This window comes from Lynx rufus, unplaced genomic scaffold, assembly GCF_022079265.1.
Source record: "Lynx rufus isolate CCGP_SWC_20201006 ecotype Redwood Valley unplaced genomic scaffold, mLynRuf1.p SCAF_3, whole genome shotgun sequence".
NCBI lineage: Eukaryota > Metazoa > Chordata > Mammalia > Carnivora > Felidae > Lynx > Lynx rufus.
Window position 1 is genome coordinate 64,893,720 of NW_025814845.1, and position 17,321 is coordinate 64,911,040.

The 17,321-nt window shown below is 37.8% G+C and overlaps 1 protein-coding gene across 2 annotated transcripts in view; it reads right to left on the minus strand.

Moving 5' to 3' along the window:
• Nucleotides 1–12,133: 12,133 nt before the first annotated feature.
• LIN54 (lin-54 DREAM MuvB core complex component) overlaps nucleotides 12,134–17,321 on the minus strand; it is an 82,136-nt gene continuing 76,948 nt past the window's right edge. The window contains exons 12-13 of one of the 2 annotated variants that reach the window (XM_047091732.1): nucleotides 16,276–16,367; nucleotides 12,134–12,221 (exon numbers count right to left, since the gene is read on the minus strand). In XM_047091732.1, the coding sequence (XP_046947688.1) occupies nucleotides 16,305–16,367 (63 nt within the window). In that variant the 3' untranslated portion in view covers nucleotides 12,134–12,221; nucleotides 16,276–16,304. Of the gene's footprint in view, nucleotides 12,222–15,803; nucleotides 16,368–17,321 lie in introns of those variants that run through there. The other variant, XM_047091731.1, reaches the window with a different exon arrangement.

Sequence of the window (17,321 nt, forward strand, 5' to 3'; positions counted from 1 at the left end):
AAACAGTTTTAAAAACACACATAAGCACTGGGGCGCCTGGCTGGCTCAGTAGGAAAAGCATGTGGTTCTTGATCTCAGAGTCATGAGTTTGAGCCCCATGTTGGGTGTAGAGATTACTTAAATAAACTTTAAAACATATGCACACCCACACACGTAAAAATAGCACAAGGTAAATGCTTTAAAAGTAGTATCAATTATTATTACCAATTTAATTTTGTCCAGAATTCATATTAGTCATGCTTGTTAGACTACAGTATTTTTCAAGCCTTTCATGGTGTGTTATGCATAGGAAATATTTAATACTTTGGGGCAAACCAACAAAGCTGTTTGGGACTGGCCTGTAATACCTACTTCAAGGGCTCCAAGTGGCCCAGGCCATTCCATGAGATAAGGGGATTGATGGCTGTAGTGAGCAGGCATGCCAGTTGGGAAACCGCATCAGAGGATCAGGCTAGTAACGTAACTTGGTGGACTGGCCAACTTTTTACTGTCCTTTGCATGGTTAGAGACTACACCCCATCTGTGGAAAAGCTGCCTCACAAACGTGCCATTAGTTAAGAAAAGAATTCAGTAAAAAGACATAGATTTGCCTCACCTTTATTAGAAAAACAATTTCCTCTTGATCAAGTGGCATTATCTTCCTGGAACAATAAAATGAAAGTCTTGAAAGTGGAATTGTTGTTCCTAGGAAAGAACAAACTCTGGGTAGCACTTTGCCATTTACAAAGTGCTTTTGAATGCATTTGTCACCTTGTGCACTCTTAACTACAACCCTGTGAGGCAGCTGAGAGATTGAGACGTGTCTGTTAAAGGTAATTGAAGGTTAAGTACAGATTTTCCAATACAGTATTCTTTCTCAAGGTGATTGAGAGAATATCTCAGAAGTATGTTTTACCATTCTGCTATATTTCCCCAACAATGAGCTGAGGACATTAAAATTTTCACTAGTTTCAATTCCTAACAACCATATGCTTTAAAACCCAAGTTAAAATATACAAAATTCACACAGCTGCCTGTAGATCTGTCTCCAAGGTAAATCAAGGGAGAGGGTGCAGAAAGAGTAGTTTTGTGATCCGCCCCCCCCCCAACAAATTTCTAAACATAGTAATTTGGCTAGGATTAAAAAGAGAGAAACACGAGGTAATTTTTGTATTCAAGGCTAGGAAAAAGTGGTGCCTTTCAAAACAAAAGAGGAAAATTGAGTATGGGAAATGTACTTACTTGTTTTCTACTGCTGAGTAACAAATTTCTTCAAAATGCAGTAGAAACATGATCTCACAAATTTCTGAGGGTAGGAATCCGGGAGTGAATTAACTGGGTGTTACAGGCTGTCTCATAAGGTAGTAGTAAAATGTTAGCCAACACTAGAATGTTCTGAACACTTGATGAGGCTGAAGGGTGCAGTTTCAGAAAGACTCATGTGGCCTTTAGCGGGGAAGCCTGTTTCTTGCCCAGTGGACATATTTCTGCAGGACTGCTTCTCACATGGCAGAGAAATTTTCCCAGAGAAAAACCATTGAATAGAGGGAGCAAGTACCTTTTATTACTTAGTCTTATTGCCCGTTGTCTCTTCTCCTTTTTTTTTTTTTTTTTTTTGTATTTCTTAGAAGCAAATCACTAACCCTAGCCCACCCTCAAGGGGAAGGAAATTAGGCTCCACCCCTTGAAAGGAATAGAAGTAAAGAATTTGGGGACATAGTTTAAAAACACACATACCAAATTTGAGCAGATTCCGTTAATGTAGTCAGTGAAGACAAAATGTAGGATATTTAATATGAGAATTACCCTCAGAAATTAAAGCAAATGAGCTCACTTAGATACTGAACTCTTGGATTCAAAAAATCAAAGAACTTGGAAATCAGATTAAGTAAGTTTAATTGGACTTCATGTTTATACGAAGCAGTTAAATAATAAATGGGTTTATGTAATAAATACTGTAGTATTACCATATTTTCATGTTAATGGAACTTTAATATGATTGCTGTAGATTTCCAACTGATACCATACAGCGCTCAAAATGGATCAGGGCTGTTAATCGTGTGGACCCCAGAAGCAAAAAGATTTGGATCCCAGGACCAGGTGCTATACTATGTTCCAAACATTTTCAAGAAAGTGACTTTGAGTCATATGGCATAAGAAGAAAGCTGAAAAAAGGAGCTGTGCCTTCTGTTTCTCTATACAAGGTACTTAAATCTAGGTGTAAACAAAACTAAATTCTACAGAGCCTTTAAAAACCAAGATACCTCACATTATAGCTAGAATTTACAAAGATTTAAAAAAAAAAATCCTAAATCTTAAAATAAATCCATTAATAGATTTTAAATGTGTAGAAAACTAGGTTTTTGGTTTTTTGTTTTTAATCTATATGTAATATTAGTAATTCTGCTTTGAAGTTTTTAAGGTATATAGATGCAAATCATTTTCTAGACCCACATAAAGATTACTAAATTGATCGCAAAAAGTAACTAGTAGATGCCTTAGAATTCAGGCTTTTGTTTGACACAGTTTCCATAATACTTAGAAATTATGCCTTTTTCGGGCTCCTCCCAGTAATGTTGATCTTGACCAAAAATATACCTAATTGTTAGCATTGATATAGAGACGTATCTATGGAAAATAGAGGGCTTTCTATGAATCAGTCACCAGGATTAGTGTTACGTTCTTAGGTTTCTTTTTTTATGTTATCCTTTTACCCGTTGGCCACATTGCTGTACGCACTCCTCGCTGCACAGTCTGCAGTAGTCCTCTAGCTGTTCTCTGCTGACGCTATCCTTGCCTCCTCTTATCCATTGGAATTTCCTTTCGATATTGTTTTCTCTCATTCCTGTATTCAGAAGAATGTCATTGGTGTCAAATCCAAACTCCTAAGCTCTAAGAGCTTCCTTTTAATTGTGCATTTCTAACTGCTCCAAATTCTCTTTTCAAACCACATGTACTAACTTCTGTATATGTGATAAATTGAGTAACTTTCATGCTTTTGTAAAATCAATAATAGTTACTATTTATTGAGACCTACAGTGGTCTAGGCATTGTGCTAGGAGATTTACATAAATTATTCTATTGTATCCTTAAAACAACTCTGTATTATTACAGTAATACAAATGAGGAGATGAGGGATTGTAGAGGTTTAGTGACAGCTAATAAATGAGGGAGCCATGATTAAACCCAGATTAGTCTCAATTCCAAAGCCCATGCTCTGTCCACTATGCCTTCCTTTTTTGCACAAATAATTTTCCTGTCCCCTCCATTAAATCATGTCATTGCTGCTTAAAACACTGCTCAAAACTCATTTCTACGAAGCCTTCCCAAATTACCACCTTTCTCTTGTTACTTAAACCATTTCAGAAACTTTCAACATCACATTAACTTTTGACATCAGGTTACTATTTCTATATGGATGAAAAAAAACCTTAAACCCTGTTCACATTTTCCTATAAATACATTTGAAGAAATTAGAGATTATGACCTTTGTTTAAAACAACTCTCCACATTAAAGGTGAGTCCTTTGATTTAGTGGTATTTTTATAGACCGCCTTCTGTGTGATCATTTCAAAAATAACCTTAATTTTATATTTCTGTTGTAGGTTCTTCAAGGTGTACACCTTAAAGGTAAAGCAAAACAGAAAATCCTAAAACAGCCACTTCCTGATAATTCTCAAGAGGTTGCTACTGAGGACCACAACTACAGTTTAAAGAGACCTCTGACAATTGGTGCAGAGAAACTGGCTGAGGTGCAACAGATGCTACAAGTGTCCAAAAAAAGACTGGTTTCTGTGAAAAACTACAGGATGATCAAGAAGAGAAAGGGCTTACGACTAATTGATGCACTTGTCGAAGAGAAACTACTTTCTGAAGAAACAGAGTGTCTGCTACGAGCACAGTTTTCAGGTATGATGTTTCCCTTTTCTTTTTTCTTTCTTTCTTTTTTTTAAAGTTTCTTTTGAGAGAGAGAGTGCGCACATGCACATACACATGTGTGTGGGGAAGAGGCAGAGAGAGAGGAGACACAGAATCCCAAGCAGGCTCTGTGCTGTGCTGTCAGCACAGAGCCCAATGCTGGGCTTGAGCTCATGAACCGTGAGACCATGACACCAAGAGTTAGATGCTTAACTGACTGAATCACCCATTGTTGCCCTGTGATGTTCCCTTTTCCGGAAATATCATTAAAGTATTTACTTTGCTGTTGCCTATGAAAACATGCTTTTAGCTGAGACATGAAGTCTCAGGGTAAGCAAAAAGAAGGAAAAGTAATTGCCAAAATCCTTTTATGTATTTCCAGTTTTAAAAGTAATGTACTTATTATAGGAAAGGCAAAGAAATATATAATGATAAAAGTAACACATAATCCAACTACCCAGAAGTTAGATCATATGGCTTATACCATATACTGTACTTCTCATTTTTTATAAAGCACTTACTCGCTTTACTGCAAATTCTTTTTAAACAATTTAAGTGCTTACATAATTTATCACCGAAGCGTTTTTGCAGTGGAGTCGAACCAGGTAATTTTCCAGTTCCCTTTGAGCTTGAAAATTCTTTGAGTCTCCATATATTATTTTCTAAAATATCCTATGGAAGATATACATGTCCATTGGAAAGACTACCTACTCTTTTCTTTGTGAACCAGCATATTTGAAGAGGGACGGAATGAGTATAGCCAACTTACTCTTTGATGAAAGCCAGCAGAGATTTTGGATTTACATCCTGGTAAAAAATAAGTATGTCTTGTTTCTAGAAAAGAGCAGGTACCTCCAAAGGAAGAGAATATTTTGTGTTTTTCCAGGAGGGGAACAGAGGTGTAATAAACAGGGATCCCCACCAGGAACAGAGGATTTTTTTTCCCCTCAAAGTAGGCAAGGTCATCTGTTCAATTTGAATAGCATCCTATTGCCGGAATTATTTCTTGTGTCTCATTTGTACCCTCAGATAAATAGTAACCAGGAAGCAAAATAAATAAATGTGCTCATAATCCAGAGACTTAATTTTATCCAGTTATTTTATCTTCTTCCCTGTTTCTCTGAAATTCTCCACTTAGGCTGCCAGTGAATTATAAAACATAGTGATTCAAGTTGAAACTTTCTTCTTCCCTCTTTTGAGTGAAACGATCCAGGATGAGCAGGATAAATTGGTCAAGAGGTCCTAAGATTGGATATTAGCCTTTGAAACAAACTCAGTTAAACTGTGATGGTATTTGTATCTGTATTTTGATGGCCACTGCTTTTTATATCCAGATGCTATGATCTGTACCTTAGAATGTTACTGTACACCTTCTTCATCACAAAGAATAAATAAATTTATTTTAACAGATTTTAAGTGGGAATTGTATAACTGGAGAGAAACAGCTGAGTACTCCACAGAAATGAAACAGTTTGCATGTACACTCTACTTGTGCAGTAGCAAAGTCTATGATTATGTAAGAAAGATTCTCAAGCTGCCTCATTCTTCCATCCTCAGGACGTAAGTGAATTACTTTTTAGATGCTAAATAAACAAGTATTTTATTATTTAATTGCATTTTATGTTTTGAAGCTATTCGTATTCAGACTCTCATTTATTAGTCCATTTGCTCTTTTTAAAAACTTCTAGTGGTATTTGCATATTATCACAACAGCAGATTTTCACCAACAAAATGAAGGTCTATAATCTGACAAATTTTTTGCATCTTCCAGACAGAGATATTCTCGGTGATAAAATTTGAATCTGAAAATATTGGGATTTCTAATATACTTCAGTAGTTTTAATATCTGACTATCCTAGAAAAATCTGCAATAGTTCTAGATTGACACCATTGGTTTGAGGCTAAGCATAAAAATCTGCATTTTTGTTAAGCACTGTAGTTGATGCCCAGTGTGGGTTGTTCAGGGAGGAAATTTTGGTAAATAATTTTGTAGGATTTGTGGTCAAAATACACGGATATATTTATAATTCACTTAGTATGAAGCAAATAACTCAGTGACTTTACAGTAATGTCTTACAAAAGTAATGCTCAATTTTTACTGTTTTTTATCACTGGTTTTACAGATGCCTTTTTATTTTTATTTATTTATTTATTGAGCTTAAAAATGACAGAAATATATTGTCTCACACTTCTGGAGGCTAGAAGTCCAAAATCAAGGTATTAGCAGGTTTAGTTCCTTTGGAGGGCTGTGAGCGAGGGGTCTGTTCCAGGCCTCTCTCCTTAACTTGTACTTGGTAGTCTTTCTCCTTGTGTATCCTTACATCATCTTCCCTTATGTATGTGTGCTTCTGTGCCCAAATTTCCTCTTTTTATGAGGACCAGTCTTAGGATTGGGATTCACCCTAATGACCTCGTTTTAATTTGATTACCTCTGTAAAGACTGTATCTCCAAATAAGGACACTCTGAGGTACTGCGAATTAGGATTCCAATATATCTTTTTTGAGGGACACAATTCAGCCCATAACAGTCACTTTCCTGATGCATAAGCCTCCCCATTACCTACAGACCAGAGGCTTGACTCCTTCCTGTGGTTTATTGAGCTTCCGGTGGTGCGGCCCCTGCTAAGCTCTGAGGCTCATCTCTGGCCTCCCTCCCTGCCCTTTAGCATTCCATGCTCCAATTGTAAGGTACTCCTTAATGGCCTCTTTTTGCCACCAGGACTTACTATTCCCTGTGCCTGAAATGCCCGTTCTCTCTCTTTATTGGTCCTAGTGATTACTCCTCAGTCTTCAGGCTCAAATTAGACCTCCTTTCAGAAGCCTGCTTGCTGTAAGTGCTCCTCTCACACACATAAGAACTGAATCATAGTTCTTTTTTTCTTTTAATGTTTGTTTATTTTTTTTTTTGAGGGGGGGGGAGAGAGAGAGAGGAGTACAGAAGATCTGCACTTGATCTTAGCCAAAAGGCTGAGAAGCCATGAGAGGTACAGAGGATCTGAAGTGGGCTCTGTGCTAACAGCAGAGAATCTGATGCAAGGCTCAAACCCACGAACCATGAGATAATGATGTGAGCCGAAGTCGGATGCTTAACCGACTGAGCCACCCAGGCACCCCAGACCTGAATCATAGTTCTTAAAACACTGTCTTCCCCACTGGACCATGAGCTGCCCAAGTATGAGGTGCATCTGGTTTTTTGTTACACTACCACTGAACCCCCAACTCTGCATTGTACCTGAAGCATTAAATGGTCCCTTGATAAATATTTGTAGAAAGAAAGAATGCCTGAATGGTCATTTAGCATTTTGAGTAGATGGAAGGAGGAAATGCAGTGGACCTTAAGTCGCTTTCTGAAGAGCAGTACTCCATTTAATTCAGTGCAAGTGGGATAGAGGCCAGCCAGGAGTAGCATCATCTCTCCCTCCTGGAAGGTACCTCTTGGTTTCTTATTGCTTCAACTTTAAAACAGATTCAGGGGCTCTGAACTGGAGAAACTCTAAGAGAGCACATAGTCCACCATCCGCTGACCCCACCCATTTTAAAGAAGGGGGAAATTGAGGGCTGGTAGGCAGTAGGACCTTAATTATATAAGGGAACAAGAATTCCTGGCCCCCCAAAGGTCCTTCTGGCTGGACTAAATCAAACTGACATGAAACTGATTAACAGGAGAAAATTAAATTTAATAGCTGTACATACAGGGAATCCACATAGACATGGAAATTCCAAAGACAGACAAAAGAGGTATATGTGTCATTCTGAACTAAGGAGATATGGGGATAGGGGTCTGGGATTTCAGAGGAAAGGCATGCACTTCACAGGGCAATATGTGAAGCAGATGTTTGGTAATTAGATGTTTGCCCTACCATACATTTGGTTCACTTAGATAAAATCTATCTCTGTTAATAACTCTTATTCTGGGAAAGCCTCCCCAGTTTAGATTATTCTGTGTGGTTAGGAAGGGATAAAAGTTTCTCTTGAGCCTGCAGGGTCTCAAATGCCTTCAACTCAAAATAATCCACATGCCAGGGTATCTGGGAGGCTCAGTCGGTTAAACATCTGACTCTTGATTTCAGCTCTGGTCATGATCTCAGGGTTCACTTTGTGGGATCAAGCCCCACTTTGGCTTAGGCTCCATGCTGACAACACAGAGCCTGCTTGGGATTCTCTCCCTCCCTCTCTCTGCCCCCCTGCTCGTGGGCTCGCTCTCTCAAATAACAAATAATCCACATGCCAGAGCAGCACATTCTGGGGATCCTGTCCTGAACCCCTTCAATTATGATATTGTTGTTTTCCATTTTGGGGAAAACATCTGTTTTATTTTCTAATGGAGATATAATTAATGTATAACACTTTAGTTGTTTTGGGTGTATAACAGGTATCCAGTATTTGTATATATTACAAAAAGATCACCACACTGTCTAGTTAATATCCATTCCACGGTTAAAATTACTTTTTTCTTACAATGAGAACTTTCAAGATCTACTCTCTTAGCAGCTTTCTTTTTTTAATGTTTATTTATTTTTGAGAGAGAGAGAGACAGAAAGAGAGAGAGAGAGAGAGACACCACAAGTAGGGGAGGGACAGAGAGAGAGAGAGAGAGAGGGAGACACAGAATCTGAAATAGGCTCCAGGCTCTGAGCTGTCAGCACAGAGCCTGATGTGGGGCTTGATCTCTGGGAATGGTGAAATCATGACTTGAGCAGAAGTCAGACGCTTAACCAACTGAGCCACCCAGGTCCCCCTCTTAGCAACTTTAAAATGCATGATACAGTATTATTAACCATAGTCACAATGCTGTATATTACATCTTCTTTTTAAAAATGATTAACTTTCCTCCACATACTATTAAAGTAATACTAATAAAAAATTTGGAAGTGAGAGAAAAGAATGGAAAATTCATTAGTTGTTTATCTACCTTGTATGTCAACAATTATTAACATTTAGGGAATTTGCTTCCAGTCTTGTTTCTGTGCTTAGATTTGCTAGCTTTTTTTTTTTTTCCTTTTACATAGTTAATGATCTTTAATAGCTGCATAGTATCAGGTAGTTGTACCCCATTTATCTGGGGCTTTCTCCAACTATTGGACATTTATATTGTTTCCGTTTTTGATTGTAGTGACCAGAAACATTTGGATAGTTGTGTATAGGCTTATTCACTCTCTTCTATCATCTGATTTTACTATTTAGGCCAGATATTATTCTTATTTATAAATGTCTACTTTTTGCTAGGCAGGAGATGTTTTTATAGATACTGTGTTGATATATCCCCCTCTCTACCTTTTGTTACTCAAATTTTCTCTTTACTGGTTTTAAAGCACTGCATATGGATTTTGCCCTGTGGTTTGTGTGAGACATTTCTTCATTTCCTGTAGTTCTCCATTAACTTCTGGATTAAATAGTCTCTGGCAATTCCAGCTCACACTGATCTTTTCTCTCTTTATGTCCATTTTGTATTTTTGCTATGACGCTATCTATTTAGTATAATTTTAGTACTCAAAAAATTGTTTATTTCTTTGGGTACTTTGTCTGAAACTAAAATACCTTGTTTAATGTGATAGTAATACATGCTTGTTATAAAACATTCAGACAATATGTAAGTATGTAAATACTGGAAAATGAAAAAGGTTTATAGACCTTTTCCAGACCATTCCCCTAATTCCCAAGATAACTGCTATTAGTAGTTTGGTATATATTCTCTCAGACATTAAAAAAATATATATCCACAAAATTTTGTGTTAATGTCTATCTATTACTCTCATATATTGGAAGTATCTAGATTTTATCTTGACAGTTCTGAATAGTCAAACATATTCACATTTGATTACATTTCTATTTATTTTTTTATTAAAAAAGATATATCTTTTTAACACACCTCTGCTTATGTATTACATTTATAATCATTATAGTTAATATTTATTTGGTAAATTTATTTATTGGTCAGGAGTGGCCAGTGAGGCAGGAGGAAAACCAGGAGATGTGATGGCCTGGAAGCCAAGTGTAGAAAGTATCTCAAGGAGATAGTCCACTCTGTCCCTGCTGCTGGGAGATCAAGTAAGAGGAGGACAAAATTGACCATTGGATTTTGCAAGATGGAGGTCATTGATGACATTGACAAAAGCAGTTGCAGTGGAGTGGTAGAGAGGTAGGCCTGGCCAAAGTGGGATCAAGGAAGACTGGAAGCCTAAGAAGCAGAAACAATGATTAACCACTCCTTCAAGGAGTTTTGCTATGAAGGGAGCAGAGAAATGGGTCTGTGGGTAGAAAGGAGCATAGATGAAAGGGAGGGCACCTGTTGAGAGGGCACTTGTTCCAGCATGTTTGCATGCTTAAGGGAATGGTCTGGTAGAGAGGAGAACTGGTGGTGCATAAGAGAAGGGATAACTGTGGGGGATAATATCTAACACCATTGTGGAGAGAGGTTTAGCCTTAATTAGGAGTAGGGACAATTCATTCATTTAAACAGGAAGAGGCAGAGACACAGATTCAATAGGTTAGCAGATTTAGTGGTAGGAAAATGAGTTTTTATTGGATTGCTTCTGTTTTTCTCAGTGATATAAAGATAATAGCAGAGAATTGGGGAAGCAGAGATAAATTTGGGGAGAGGGGTGCCTGGGTGGCTCAGTCGGTTAAGCATCCGACTCTTGGTTTCAGCTCAGGTCATGATCTCATGGTTTCATGAGTTCAAGCCCTGCCATCAGGCTCTGTGCTGGATTCTCCTTCCCTCCCTCTCTCTGTCCCTCTCCTGCTCACGCTGTCTCTCTCAAAAATAAATTTTAAAACTTTAAAAAAAAGTTTGAGGAGAAAAGAGACAATTTGAATAGTTGTTTTTCCTCCTGTGATGATGGAGAAACAGTTATATGGTAAACAATTAGATGATGACAGACCAAGCTAGACTCATTTTTTTTTTTTTCAACGTTTATTTATTTTTGGGACAGAGAGAGACAGAGCATGAACGGGGGAGGGGCAGAGAGAGAGGGAGACACAGAATCGGAAACAGGCTCCAGGCTCTGAGCCATCAGCCCAGAGCCCGACGCGGGGCTCGAACTCACGGACCGCGAGATCGTGACCTGGCTGAAGTCGGACGCTTAACCGACTGCGCCACCCAGGCGCCCCTAGACTCATATTTTTGAAAACCCTTGTTCAGTGAGACAGGTACCTGCTTCACTAATTTCAACTTGTCATATCTTTTTCTAATTATTAGCCACTATCAGTCACCTCTGTAATTTTCTTTGTGTTGATGTTGGATCTTTATCAGTTCTCTCTTGAATTCTCTATGTCTAGAACCTTCCCAGAGCTGTGCTTCTTATAATTCCAGTTCTTTGGGTCTTTAAGGTAATTTGTTTTTACATATCTTTTGTAAGAATGTCATAACATCCTCAGCCTTCCTTATCATAACAGTGATATATATGGTATGATCTTAGTAGATTTTCTCTGTCTCTGATTTTCTATTTAGGTTTTCATTGCGATTAATAAATTAGCTCCCTCTATAGGTAAGATGATGTGAGAGATTCAAAGGTAAACAAGACCATGGGAGGAGCTAAGAGTCTTTTTTTATTGTTGTTTTTTAATGTTATTTATTTTGGAAAAGAAAAAAGAGTGCCAGTGGAGCTAATAGTCTTAAAGAAAAACACTCCTTGGCACGATGGCTCTTCAGCCTTGTATTTTTTCAGGCAGAGTTTTAAGCCACCCAACTGACTCCTTATAATCACTCTATAACTAAGCTATTGTTCAATTTAAAATATCCTCTTGGGGCGCCTGGTTGGCTCAGTTGGTTAAACATCAACTCTTGATTTTGATTCAGGTCATGATCTCACAGTTGTGAGTTTGAGTCCCACTTTCGGCTCCGTGCTGCTGGTGCAGAGGCTGCTTGGGATTCTCTCCCTCCCTCCCTCTTTCCCTCTCTCTCTCTCTCAAAATAAACAAGACATTAAAAAAATACCATTTAGATATCTATTTAAAAATCAAGCTCAAAGAACAAGCTTTTTTAAAAAGCCTATTTAAAATAAAAACTTTTACAGGGCGCCTGGGTGGCTCAGTTGGTTAAGCGTCCGACTTCAGCTCAGGTCACGATCTCACAGTCTGGGCTCGAGCCCCGCGTCAGGCTCTGTGCTGACAGCTCGGAGCCTGGAGCCTGCTTCAGATTCTGTGTCTCCCTCTCTCTCTGCCCCTTCCCCGCTCATGCTCTGTCTCTCTCTCAAAAATAAATAAAAACATTAAAAAAAAATTTTTTTTAAATAAAAACTTTTACATAGAGGCATTAAGTAGTTTCATAATATACTGACTCCATGTGCAGCACAGCATCTTTGGTGTTCATTTGAGAGTCCATCCTAATGCAAGAAAAAAATTTAAACAATTAAAATTTGGAGACCCGTTTGCAAAGGACATTCAATATACTACTGGGCTGTAGCACCCTGGTGGGTAACCACTGTCCTATTTTCTCATTATCTTACTGTTTCATCCTATTTTAAAATATAAACAACTGATTAATACATTTGTCTCTTAAATAGGTTATAAGCAGCTTAAAATTGATGTCTTTTGCATGCTGTGTGTTTTTCAAACCCATTAGTGCATCTTGAAATCAATTCAGTGGGTCATAATTGGCATTATAGACACACATATGTTACATATATGTGTGCATGGCACGTAATGAGGGTAAATTTCATTTATGGAACTTTTAGTTTGCGGCAAAGTATGTGGAAAGCCCTGTCCTGAAATACTTAGGGCGAGGTACATTAAAATCTCAATTAGAGGCCTGCTGTCCAGGAAGAAACCTTGGCAGTCCGGAATATAGCCCCCAAGTCAGAAATATAACATCCCAAAAAGTCATTTGAGTTACAGAAGTAAACTTTAGCTAAGATGAACACGTCAGTCTCTACTAGAGAATCCAATTTGTCTTATTTCAGATAGTTCTTAAACTTGGCTATTGTCTCTCCTGACCCTACAGCAAATTAGAGGTAAATTAGAACTGAGTGAAAAGGATTCTGAAGACAGCCACTAACAGTAATTGGAAAGCATAACCAGTATGGAAAGGTCAGGGACACTGCAAAAGAACTCCTAAGGTAGTAGTGTATGTACTTTGTGCAGGGCAGACAGATGCAGACGCCTTCATTGTTCCTTGAGGGCACAATTTGACGTCACAAGGAGCGGTGAGAAAAGCACTGTCAGGACACCGGGAAAGTTGGGCTTCACACTTGTATGCAGCTAGCAGCACAGCAAGGGCTGTGCGGCTTCAGTTCTGCCTCTGTCCCCGTTTCCCAGTCTCTAAAATGAGGTAGATGTGCTAGATGTTCTCAAAGTTTCCTTCCCCTTCAACCATTTTCTCATTTCATTGAATTTACAGGTAAGACTGGTTTATGATCTAAACACGACAGTTACAACAAACCGGGTAATTGTTTTGTATATATCTTAAAGAAGTAGATGAGCAATGGTGTATTGAAATACTTACTCTGTGTCTAAGCTTCTCTGTTATCTTAGTATTTTATGGTAACTATTTGAATAGATGCTTGAAAATGTCCATAGAATTTGGCTACTTATATTTGGCTGTGTTTCTATAGGGATCTGAAGCAACTTAGCAGCAGTTAATGTATTTTTTCCTTTTTTTTTTAATTTCTTCATTTAGTTTTATATATATATATATATACATATATATATTTTTATATTTCCCAGATGGTTATCCAAATGCAAACCCAGTCCAGGCTTCAACAGCAACATTTTTTCTTTTCTTCAGCGAAGAGTAGAGAACGGAGACCAGCTCTACCAGTATTGTTCACTGATAATAAAAGGCGTATCTCTCAAGCAACAACTTCAGTGGGACCCCAGCAGTCACCATTTGCAAGGATTTATGGACTTTGGCCTCGGCATACTTGATGCTGATGAAACACCCCTTGCATCCGAAACTATTTTGTTAATGGCCGTGGGTATTTCTGGTCACTGGAGAACGCCTCTTGGTTATTTTTTTGTTAACAGGGCATCTGGATATTTGCAGGCTCAGCTGCTTCGTCTTACCATTGGCAAACTAAGTGACATAGGGATCACAGTTTTGGCCGTCACCTCTGATGCTACAGCTCACAGCGTTCAGATGGCAAAAGCGTTGGGAATACATATTGACGGAGACAACATGAAGTGTACATTTCAGCATCCCTCATCTTCTAGTCAACAGATTGCATACTTCTTTGATTCTTGCCACTTGCTCAGATTAATAAGAAATGCATTTCAGAATTTTCAAAGCATTCAGTTTATTAATGGCACGGCACATTGGCAGCACCTTGTGGACTTAGTAGCCCTGGGGGACCAGGAATTAGCAAACATAGAAAGACTCCCAAGAAAACTTGCAAATTTGAAAAACCACGTGCTGAAGACGAACTGTGCTGCCCAACTGTTCAGTGAGAGTGTGGCCAGCGCGTTGGAGTGCTTGCTATCGTTAGGCCTGCCTCCTTTTCAAAACTGTATTGGTACCGTCCATTTTTTACGCTTAATTAACAACCTGTTTGACATTTTTAATAGTAGGAACTGTTATGGAAAGGGACTTAAAGGACCTCTACTGCCTGAAACTTATAGTAAAATTAATCGCGTGTTAATTGAAGCCAAGACAATCTTTGTTACATTATCTGACGCTAGCAATAATCAAATAATTAAAGGTAAGCGAAAACTAGGATTCCTGGGATTTTTGCTTAATGCTGAGAGCCTAAAATGGCTCTATCAGAATTACGTTTTCCCAAAGGTCATGCCTTTTCCATATCTTCTGACTTATAAATTCAGTCAAGATCATCTGGAATTATTTCTCAAGATGCTTAGACAGGTATTAGTAACCGGTTCTAACCCTACCTGTATGGCATTCCAGAAAGCTTACCATAATTTGGAGACCAGATACAGATCACAAGACGAAGCCTTTCTAAGTGAAGTAAGCATCCTTGACATTTCAATTGCTCGAAGGACAGACTTGGCCCTTTGGACAGTTCAGCGTCAGTATGGCGTCAGCGGCATAAAGACTCTTTTTCACAAAGAGGATATTTGCCGAGACTGGTCTAATTGTTCGCTAAGTGAGGCGTTACTAGATCTGTCAGATCACAGGCAAAAACTCATCTGTTGTGCCAGTTATGTTGCAAATAAGTTATCAGCTCTTTTAACTTGTGAGGAGTGCATCAGTGCACTGTATGCATCAGATCTCAAGGTTGCTAAAATTGGGTCACTGTTGTGTGTTAAAAAGAAGAATGGTTTACATTTCCCTTCACAAAGTCTTTGTCAAGTCATAAATATTTGTGAGCGAGTTGTAAGAACCCATTCAAGAATGACAGTCTATGAACTACTTCCTAAACAGAGAGAATTGTATCTTCAGCAGAAAATATTATGTGAGCTTTCTGGGCATATTTATCTTTTTGTAGATTTAGATGAGCATCTCTTTGACGGAGAAGTGTGTGCCATCAATCACTTTGTAAAGTTACTAAAGGATATAATAATCTGTTTCTTAAAGATCAGAGGTAAAGATGCAGCTCAGTACCCTTTAAAACACCATTCAGAAAGAATTGAAGTGAAAACTTTGCCAAGAATACACTGGTCATCATTACAGGATTACAGATGTTCAAGTTTTGCTAATACCAATAAATGCAGGCATTTGTTAAGTAATGACGGATATCCATTCAAATGAGGGACCTAAAATATATTAAAATTTTCATGAAAAATTATTGGTCAACATTTAAAGTTCAACCTACCATATTTTATAAATTGACCATTCTGCACAGTTGACAAGTTTGTAATACTAGGATTTCTAATTATGCGTATTATAAAATCTGCTTGTACTTGGTATGGTTTGCAACATTTCAGTTAACTCGGAATGTAGAACGCAGTTAAGTCAGTAGGAACAGACCAGCCAACAGATGCTGCCTTTGAATATACTACTATAAGACTGAGTAGTGTGACTGGACATACTTTTTAACTTGTTCAGTCTACTTTAAAACAAGAGAGAATAACAACAACTAAGAGTCATTAAAACATTGACTTCTTTTATAAATAGACTACATTCCCCAAAAGAGCTTTGGTTTACAGCTCTTAAGAATGCTGACAGGAAAAAAAAAAAAAAAAAAGAAAAAGGAATATAAAACCTTGGATGTAATTTTTACTTACATGTGAAAATCTAGATGTGGTTTGAAAATTAGGCTGAGTTAAAATATCAAATACCACAAAATCCCTTTGCCAGGGTACCCTAAGATGGAAATACTTAGGCTTTATCGGGCAGAATGTAAGCACATGTGCCATGAGATGGTTCCGTGTGCTGCAGCAAAGTTGGGGAATGTAGTCTGAGAAGTAAATAGGGGATGTCATTTTCACAATCCATTGTCCTTGGACTTCAAAATACTACTTTTGAATAATAGAGTAGATACTTACTTGACTCCACTGGAAGAGCCCAATGCTCATCAGAGAATGAGGAGAAGCCTTATTTCAAGCTCTTCTGAAGTGTCCTTGTGTTTTGCAGGGGGCTGAAATATATTTTCAGTGTTGAATGAATAAAGGGACTTCACACCATCCAATTAATAAATTAGAAAAAGATGGGCAGTTGAGACAGTGGTTATGAAAATATTTGTCTTAATTATGATTAGTTTTTTCAGAAATTTAGGAGAAGCTTAAATGATCTGAAGATGGAAACATACCTAAGGACAATTTTCTCCATTCTGTCACACCCAGACTTGAAAAGATGAGTAGAAAAACGTAGGTATATGTTGTACTTTCACATACGAGGAGTGTTTTAAATGGATAAAAGAAGAAACAAGCGCATGATTCCCCTATGTGTGTAAAACATCTACTCTTTGTGAATAGTCATGAAGTATAATTAATATGAAAACTTAAAATTGCAAAAGATTAATGACTAGACAAAACTTGAGTTTTATTAACTGAAATTCTCCTTAAATTATATATTTTGATATATTTGTTTTGTTCTACCTCAAACAAAGGTTTAAGTTTGGAGATGTAACCAGAGTTGTACTAAATTTTATGTAAGAGCTATCGCTGAGAAGTCTCAATAGTGTGGGTTGTATTTGCAATAGAATTTTAGATACACCAGGATGAATCTTATTTAAAAGAATCCTACTTGTAAATCACCACCTTTAACTTATTGCTTATATAAATCCAAATTTTGTCCAGATCTTTACTTAAAACTAGGTTTATATCTGTAGGTGTCTCATGTTCTTTGCTGTTGCATTTTACTAATGTACTAGTATATTCTGTAGTTTAGTGTTTTGCACTATTTGAGTGCTGGATAAATTGGACAAATATTGACAACAGGAATATTTCCTTTACTGCCTTTTTAAAATTTTTTTAACGTTTTTATTCATTTTTGAGAGACAGACTGTGAGCAGGGAGGGGCAGAGAGAGGGAGGGAGACACAGAATCCAAAGTAGGCTCCAGGCTCTGAGCTGTCAGCACAGAGCCCGATG